Source organism: Camponotus floridanus, unplaced genomic scaffold, assembly GCF_003227725.1.
Source record: "Camponotus floridanus strain SB8 unplaced genomic scaffold, Cflo_v7.5 scaffold23, whole genome shotgun sequence".
NCBI classification, from domain to species: Eukaryota; Metazoa; Arthropoda; class Insecta; order Hymenoptera; family Formicidae; genus Camponotus; species Camponotus floridanus.
Genome location: NW_020229359.1, coordinates 1665626 through 1675180, shown reverse-complemented (window position 1 = coordinate 1675180; position 9555 = coordinate 1665626). Strand labels below are relative to the sequence as shown.

The window sequence follows — 9555 nt, the reverse complement described above, 5'->3', positions numbered from 1 at the left end:
GTGAATACAGATTATTATGTTTGCATATATACATCTTGTTTATTGTTATATGTTCGTTTTTGTACATTTTTTGTTGTCACACATTCATTTTGTACAGCAAGATGTACATCTTGTGCTATTTGTGGATATAATATGCATCATACATAATGTTACGAAGTTATATATAATACTGTAATCTAAATCATATCTTAGTAATTATCACTACTTTCCTATTTATATTTAAGATATGATTATAAAAGCTAAATTTTACTACACAATTATTGTAACTTAATAGATTGTCATTATTTGAAAGATCATCACTAATCAATATTTATTGTCCATTATTATTGTTGCGTGATCATCATTTTTTTAAAATAATTTATAAAAGATGGAGCATGCAGAAGTCTTGATTATCATACAGTGCAAAGTTCCTCAATAATATTTTAATATCTGATTTTTTTTAATGATTTAATATAAAAAAATAATAAGTTTTAAATTAATTATGGTAAACATTTAAGATTCCAAGTATAATGATATATGAAAATCTAGAGTAACTGTCAAGTTGATGTTGAGTATTAGCAACATCAGTGGTACTATATTTTATGGCAGTATGTATTGAATTTTTGTTTATTATGGCATAAACTGTTCTATGGTCTATTCTATTCCATTTTATCTATTACTAATTGAGTACTTGATTGTCCTTTTTTTCTGATTCTCAATATCTTTTTTTTAACGATTATTTACGATTATTATAATCATATATAATTTAGTTCTCAATAAGATTATTTAAAATTAGTGTCTTAATATATGGTAGTAGTGAAAAAAAATATGTTGATAGTACATAAAGATATAAAAACTAACAAAACTAATAAACTAATAAAACTATAAAAACTACAAGGCACACGAAGAAGTTCGATATTAAGAGATTATCCTGATATATGATAAAAATTATACAAATATATTGATAAATATATAATATAGCGCTACCAATGTATGATCAAGTAATTGAATAATAATTTTAATAATTAATTTTTTCTCTTTTTTAATGATTTGTCTGATAAATTTTTGTAAAATTTTTTAATATCCTATATTTAGAATTTTAATTTCAATTTTTGTATAAATCAATAATTATTTGTCATACATTTGTAGATGGACGGATAATTTCATCGACAACAATAATATTCTCTATGGCTAATGAAACATACTTTGCTTATAATCTACTGTCCTTGATAATACTCTCCGGCATGCTTAGTGCTCGTTTCCGGTTTGCGATTGCATTAGTGAGTTTCCGTCTAGGACCGAGCGGAAGTTTAAGGGCTGCTATGTCAGTTTCGGTGAGCAGCATTAGAGCTTCCAGATCGATTTGCTCTGATTCCAGGATAGACTGTATGGATGTGAGATTATTGGCGACTAAAAATCTCTGCAAAGGTGTCCATTCCTCGTCCGTCTCTTCACTTTCTGTTCACAGATCAATTTAATACACAATGTGATATCCCGTTCTTGCGAATAAGACGCAGGAAGAGCGAAGAAAGATAAGATAATCGAGTATCATATCGTTTTTTTTACAGAACATCTATTTTACAGATCATCTATGAAGAGACCATCGTATTGTATATTCTTATTGTACACTGTAAAATTTCATTCAACTTGCCTGAAAGCAGATCCTCATCCCACGAACTTTGCCTGCGAGCCAAACTGCCAGCACTTCCGATACTGATCTCTTCATTATGTCCATTTGGACTAAATTTGTTACTATTTATGGACCCATTTATAGAACCGTTTCCAGAAAGATTACTGTTTTGTAATTGAACGTCCATCTGCGTGACCGGCAAGTTGTCCAGCGTAGATGTTATCTGTCAATAAAACGACGATTCTAATACAATCAATGTCGAACAAATTAATTAGTTTTTTCTTGCCACTTTATGATTAAATAATATTTTTAATTTATTTGTTGTATAATTGTTTAATTTGTTGCATATGATAAATATTTGCATTTCTATAATGTATTCGTTTAAAAAAGTGCGATTTTTATATTTCATATTTTGTTATTCCTCTTGAATCACTATTCAAATAGAATAAATAATAGTTCATTTCGTTGTGAAAGAAAACAATGGCATAATATTAAAATATATCGATTTTTACAGGTTAAACTTTTATAGCAAAGATAGTCGTGTGAAAAGAGTTAGTTACATTTGAGATGAAGATTATTATTACAATGTGAAGAAGCGTATTAAAATAATTGCAAATAAATGTTGCGTATATTATATAAATCTTTATGATGTAGAGTAATAGGGAAAATATATCAGAGCTGAGATATTTAAGGAGAAGAAAAGAAAACATCTATTCATATAGCTAAAACTGTAAAAAGTAGTTTTTTCGTTCATGATTTTTTTCAGCTTACAATTAATATTAATTTTACCAGAGAAGCAAGAGGTCTCAGAATTATTCTAAATAAAATTATGATTTATAAGTATAAATAAAACTAACCGCCCTTCTGAAAGCCACCGAACCGAATCCAGGTCGATTGAAAATGCTGGCCGGTTCTTGAAGAAAAGCAGTGTCTTTTGCAATGTTCAAATTCTCTTCCTCTCTATTTTCCTCCTCCTCATCATATATCCTTTCACCTAAGAGATCGGGTGTGCTCTGAGATTTGCTCAGAGTACCCCATACATCAGAGATCTTCCCTCTTCTGCCTATATGTTGAGATTCAGTATCGTATGTGCCTACGTACATAACTTCAGAATCCCGTCGAACACCAGTCAGACTTCGAATAGATTTCTTTCCATTCATCTCAACCTACAATAATAGACATATTACGCACATACAATATTATAATTGGAATGTTATATCGACTTAATTTAAATTTATTAAATTTAAATCTATTTTTCATCATTAAATTAAGCAAAAAGAAATTATCACTCAAAGATTTTAAAATATGCATTTGTAATTTTTTTTATTTTATTGTTATGTCAAAAGATAGGATTGTAAAAATTAATTTTATATTATTTTTAATTTTTTTCTTGGAGTTGTAAAAAATTAAATTATTTTTTTTTACCTCTACGACCTTGAAGTCGCTGGCGGCTTTCTTCGCTAACGCTTTCCGACATACCGTACTGCCGTGCTGTCTCTTCGTAGTGGTACCGACGATATCGCTAAATGTCGGCGAAGGTTTAATTCGGCCTTTAAAGGTCAATACGCCAGAGCGTTGAGAATTCAATTCATTCATCGCCTCGGAGTCCGATCTAGCGCGATTCTTTATGAGTTTCTTCTGTTCCTTTTCCGCTCTAATTTCAGCCAACTTTTGTTTTTTCATGTACTCTTTCAATCTAAACAGAGAGATATTTTTATATGATTAGTATTGAAATATCTATATATTTAAAATAGAAAATTTGTAACGAAAATAATAAGCAATCGAAAAATCATCTCTGATTATTTCTGTAATCGGATAAATATAATATAGTTATATATATTTTTTTAATATTACTGATTACTTTTTCATTCGAGATTGTCATAAAGATCGGGATTATTTAATCGGGGATTAATGATTATTTCGCAATTATATATACCTTTTCTCCGCATCTTTCTCCGCTTTTTCCCGGAGCAGACGACTTTTCTTACGACTATTCAATTCTTGATCGGCCTGGGCGAGGTCTAGGAATTGCAAAATTCTCTCGCAACCATTTATCGCTGCAAGTTCTCGGGCGGAGTGTCGATCAATGTCCAATGACCAAATATTGCAACCAAATTTCACCAAGAATTTCACACAGAATTCGTGACCTCTCGCTGCTGCCAGATGCAGGCATGTATTACCGAAATAATCAGTCTTGTCCGGATCACCTCTATGATAAAATTATTACATTATGACGAAATGAATACGAGATAAATTCTTCAGATTTGAGAAAAAAAAGCATGTAAAATATAAATAAATTTAATAAACAATAATATAATAAATATATATTAAACATATATTATATTTAATATATATATATATATATATATATATATATATATATTAAAATATATATTTAGCACATCATAAAAAAGGAATAGGAAACATCTTCTAGAAAATTAATAAATTCTATTATTTTATATATGTACGCGTTAATGTATGTGTTCAAATTAGAGAAATGTTGAAATTTATAAAATTTCACACAAAGACGAATACATTAAAAAAAATTAGTTTCTATAAAATATTATTAAAGTTTCTCTTTAACATTGTTATTGTTATTGAAATAATTTTTGAAAACTTGTACCCGCGTACGTATTTCTTTTTGCACATTTGTTAGCATCGATCTCTTGATAAGAAATTTTAAAATATTCGGATGCTTACGACTTCATGAAATCTTATGGATTGTTTTGAATTATCCAAAAATCAAAAGAAAGAGGTAACTTGTAGTAATTATTCCGGAAAAGTATTAACTTTTTCATTTCATAATTGTAAATGACGCGAATAAATATAATAGAAATATTTATTTGTGCTATTATGTTAGAAGTCAATATTGAGATATGTTTTGTTTTATATTGGTTTGATATTACAAATTATATTTATTCATTATATTTATTAAATTTTCAGGGATCTATTGGGATTATATTAAAAGTTTCTGGATGGTATGGATTTCCCGAAATTTTTTTGGCGATCGATTCGCTTCCAAAACGAGATAAATTTCAATGATCGATTTCATCTCACGAATGGTGTATATTTATTTGTTCGTCTATTTGTATGTATTTTTTATTTATGAGATATTTGTACAAATATTTTTACATATATCCCCGGGAATATTGTTATCTCTTAGCTTTTTAGTTATTTAATCTCTTGAAAATGTCAAGATTGCTCGGAATGTCATAGAAAGTCGCAGTTCGAAATTTTACGATGATCGGTCGTTTGTTCAATCGGATTGTCGTAAACAAATGCGAGAATTTTCAGATCACGAATGTATAAGGTTTGCTGCGGCTTGTTTTATCGGATATGGGTTGTATTGTTTTTCATTGTGGTTTCCGCCATCGTACATTCGATGGACACCTGCAATGCGTGCTTCCGGTTCCGCATGTATATTATCATGCAGGTAATAATAGGGCTGAAGATTCGCTGACGGAATTTTCAGAAACAATGCAAATTGAATTGTCATTTTTGTTGCTGTATAATGCACACTCTCTCTAGAAAATATATAGTAGAAAATATAATATAAAAATATAATATAAAAGTAATTATATTGTCGAGGATATTGTTAAAATTCGTTTGTGTAGATAGAATTCATTCTACTCGTATTTTCTGATTAATGTTCGTGATAAACGGAAACTTTTCTATAATCGAGGAACTATCTTGTCGAGGAACTTTTCTATATTTTGGAGCTTGAACGGAAGGTCCCCACATGTTCGTTGAGCACTGCTTGAAGTAAAATATTAATTATAAAGCACTATATATTAGTGGGGCTGTCGTGTTCATGGGGCACGACGACCTCGTGCTTGATAGGTACTTGTGTTTCGTATAAGTGGATAAAACACAAAGTTATATACGTATGTTCGGCTGAATATATTCTGCTTCGATTTCGCAACTTATAATGTAATCGTTGATGCAGGATATTTATTATTTTATTTTCGTTTATCACAATACGAGAGAAATGTTAATCTTATACACTTGGTTTGCAATAAGTTGCAATAATCAAATATGTTACGCGCAATCAGATGCGAATATCTTGCTACATGCATTACTTATCAATGTAAAATATGATGTTGATCACATTTATTCATAATTATAATATAAAAAAAAATATTAAGCTTGCATACCCCCTGGTGACCAGCAATCTCAGGGCATCTATGTGACCTTCGAAGGCTGCCCATAATGTTGGAGTCATTCCTCCTTCATCTCGCGCATTACAATCCTTTCTCGTAGCTTCTTTCAGAACGTCCAATGCTCCTTCTCGAGCGGCCCTTTGACAAAGAGAAGTCTATGCATTATATCGTTCTTTTGTTCGATCAAGTGTTCTTATTGTTAATTCAATTTCTTAAGTTCGCAGCTGTATTAAACATCAAATATTAAGATTTATAAAAAATTATATCTGCAAGAAAATGAAAATACGATATCTATTGATGTTTATAATTTTTAATCATCAAGTTATATGTATATTTATTGTACATATTGTATAATTATTATTTTATAATTATAATATTATAATTAATAATTATATAATTATTATAAAATTATAATTGACATGTTTTTACGTTTCAAAATATGATATCGTGAACTTTTGTTACCGTGCAATCTATCGCAGTCTTATCTGATTTAAACTATGTTGTTACTTTAATTATCATCACGTTTCTTAAGGAAAAATCGCGGATTTTATCATGAACAGAAACAACTCCGCGAAATATGCATATCCATGTTTCTTAACACCTAATTATTCGCGGCATGTTGCTCGTGATATTTTAATTACCACTTAAGCTGCTTGCATTTTACATGAGTAATTTTTTTTCCTTTTCAATTAAGGAAATTTGGTTGAGGCAAATATATGCGATTTGCGAAGATAATAGGTACTTTCAATTTACCGATGTTCACAAAAAACTATTTTAACGCATTAGCGAGTAGGTATTATTTCCTGGGGAAGAAGTACTTCATTAATTATAACTTCATCAATATAAATTATAACATTAATGATCTCGGGTTGCAATTATAATATCGTAATAAAGAAGTATGAAGTAACAAACTAAAATTATATATATGTGTGTGTGTGTGTGTGTGTGCGCGCGAGCGCGCGCGTGCGTGTGTGTGTGTAATATATCTTGGTATTCATGTTCTTTGATATTAATTCCTCAAAATTATAAATGCTTAAAGCACATTTTTTCATAAAAATTTTACGTTCTTATTATTTTGTGTATGTTATTTTGCAAGATCCAATAATCGAAATTAATTTCACAAACTTTATTGAGATTAAATAATATTAAATTTGATTAATATTCACACATATTTATTATAATATTTCATTTATTTAAATTAAATATTGAAAATTGAAAAGTTTTAAAAAGAAACACTTTTGTAGACAAAAAGTTTCATTAAGAAGATAACTCTAAATTCGATAAGATATGTCGTAATAATTTTTCGTGCCGTATATTGTTTGTAAAATTAATACATTAGTCATGTGATGCATAGTACTGTTCGTTGCGAGTAAAAATTGATAGAAACGCTTGGAATTTCTACATCTGATCTGAACGATAAATTTTCCTGATGAATGAAATAAGAGTTCTTCGCATAAATTCCGCACGCGCTCTGTCGATGCACACGATGTTATAATAAAACAGTCCATGATCACGATTATTATGCATTTGTAGAGATAACTATATTCGAAATTTATTATTTTTAATTAAGCGTATCTTTATTTAATAAATCCTGTGCATTATTTGAGATTATTATCGTCCTTTTTATTTGTTTAATATTAATATAAACGTTGTTAAGGTATAATATATTAATTATCGTGTTTTGCTGAAATGTATCTCTATTTTAAAACAACTTATTACACATCATAATAATTATGAATGTCAAGAAAGATATGAATTTTTTTTAATATCTTCTCTCATTCCATCCCAATTATTTACTACACCTTGATACAATTTTATTAAAGTATAGGATAGATCTTATTATTATTGATTATATATTATAATTGCTTTTGGATAAATTATTTAATTAATATTTATGTAAATCGCCAATTATGTATAATGTAAAAAATATTTCAAGATGTAACATAAATTTTAATTCGTATTTATTGTAATAGTTAAACTATCAAATTTTTTCTTAATCAATTGACATTTAAATATTAAATTTTTAATATAAAAATAATAAAACAAATTGTTAAAGGAAAAATTTGATTATATATTCGAAGATCTATCTAACTCGCAAATTTAATATTGCGTTTATAACTTTCGATGTACTTAATCGTTCTGTTTCTCTTTGTATTATCGAATTGCTTCGCACGATCAGCGCATAGTCAGACTCGGAGATTTTTTTTCAATCGCGAGGCGAGTACTTGTTCCACGACATTTCTCTCTTCACTTTCCGGACCTCAGGACAAGTCCTACGTGGAAGCGCGTGTATATAAAACAGGAGCAGAGAAGAAGAGGAGAGAAAGAGAGAAAGAAGGAAAGAGACAGCGAGGAAGGGAGGGCGGAGAAAAAGAGGGAGAAAGAGGGAGAGAGAGGGAGAAAGAGAGAAGAAGCACATTCTCGATATGCAATTCTGCATACACACACGTACACAAATTCTGAAAAAAAAAGAAAACATAAAAAGAGATCTCACTCACTTATGAAATCGCTCGAATGACATTTCGCGTGTCCGTTCGTTATTTCGCGGATCCGGCTATCCAGATAACATTGTTCGTAATTTGAAATAACAGCGCGCGTTTTTCGCGAATCGAGGAAAATAAAAAAAAAACAGTATGGCGATGCGAAACGATATAGCATCTAGGTGAAGCGTCGTGCCGAGTATTGCGTCCGGCAATGTACTGTTCGAGCGAGCGGCAAGTTACACCTGGGCCGCCAGACTGTGGCCTCCCTCTCGTTCTCCATCCTTCGGCTATCACGTTTCGCTCTGCTGATCCGACAACTTTACCTCTCTCGCTCGCGCGATACTCCAGACGATTTGCCACCTGCGCTGTTCGGGGGGCATCATCCGCCACCTGAAATTCCTTTCGTGCAACTACACATGAGTCACAATGAACGGCTCGGATTTAATTATTCAAATTATTTGCACGAGAAAAGTTTCACTTTAATACTCTTCTCGTAAACTTTATGACGAATTAATTTAATTTAATTAAAAAGAAGAATCATGTGTGTACTAACATAACATTTTTTATAAACATTTTGCATAATATATTTTTACATTTCTTGCAAAAAAAAAAAAGAAAATTATATTTAATGCAAATGCTTCGCGTAAATTATAAATAAATTTACTTCAAAATGATAACAAAGATTTCGAAAAAACTATTGTGCTTTGATTATATTGTTATATTCATGCTTTTCGTTATATTAAGTATGAAAGTTTTTGAATTAGAAATTAAAAATTAATTTTTAATTCAAAATAATTAAACAGCGATCTTTCTGTTTATAGCAAATTGTTTGTTTCATCGTACATTCGATATTATATGAGTGTGCTTTATACGTTTTAATTGGCTAGCCAGATATTAATTTACAAAATTTGCATGATATCATTTTCCTCTTTTTTATCCGTTCTATATTAAATTCTAATTAAATTCTAATAAAGAAATTCTAATAAAAAATTCTAATTTAATTCTAACTAAATTTTACATATATTCTTTATCATCACGATGCAATACATATAACTACTGAATTTTAAAGTTTAGTAATTGTGTTTTATAAAATTCGCGAAGAATTAAACATACATTATATATATAATTATACACGATTTTTTCACGATGACTCATGTTTGTTTTTTATGCAATTATTATATTCTGATTTATTTTTCGGTGCATATCGTGCGTAAAACATTGATTTATCGCTTCATGTGTTTCATGTGAAAAATTGACCACGGATAAATTCTTTACCGACAATTTTAAGGTTCCCATATCGTTA

The 9555-nt window shown here is 29.6% G+C and overlaps 1 protein-coding gene across 1 annotated transcript; it reads right to left on the bottom strand.

The window, feature by feature from the left end:
• Positions 1-1116: 1116 nt before the first annotated feature.
• LOC105255620 (Usher syndrome type-1G protein homolog) lies at positions 1117-8535 on the bottom strand. The gene is made up of 7 exons (XM_011265022.3): positions 8268-8535; positions 5764-5907; positions 3546-3818; positions 3035-3305; positions 2467-2775; positions 1631-1832; positions 1117-1437 (listed from the first exon to the last, which is right to left on the bottom strand). Exons 1-7 carry the CDS (start codon positions 8288-8290, stop codon positions 1190-1192), a joined length of 1470 nt encoding a protein of 489 aa, XP_011263324.1. The 5' UTR covers positions 8291-8535; the 3' UTR covers positions 1117-1189.
• Between the last annotated feature and the right edge of the window lie 1020 nt (positions 8536-9555).

Bases quoted from the DNA above. Each gene is read 5' to 3' on its own strand.
- LOC105255620 (XM_011265022.3), bottom strand. From the start codon at position 8,290: ATGTCATTCGAGCGATTTCATAA. The intron at 3,306-3,545 runs GTATATATAATT...CTCTCTGTTTAG, and splicing joins GAGAAAGATGCGGAGAAAAG to ATTGAAAGAGTACATGAAAA. The intron at 2,776-3,034 runs GTAAAAAAAAAT...CTATTATTGTAG, and splicing joins GCGACTTCAAGGTCGTAGAG to GTTGAGATGAATGGAAAGAA.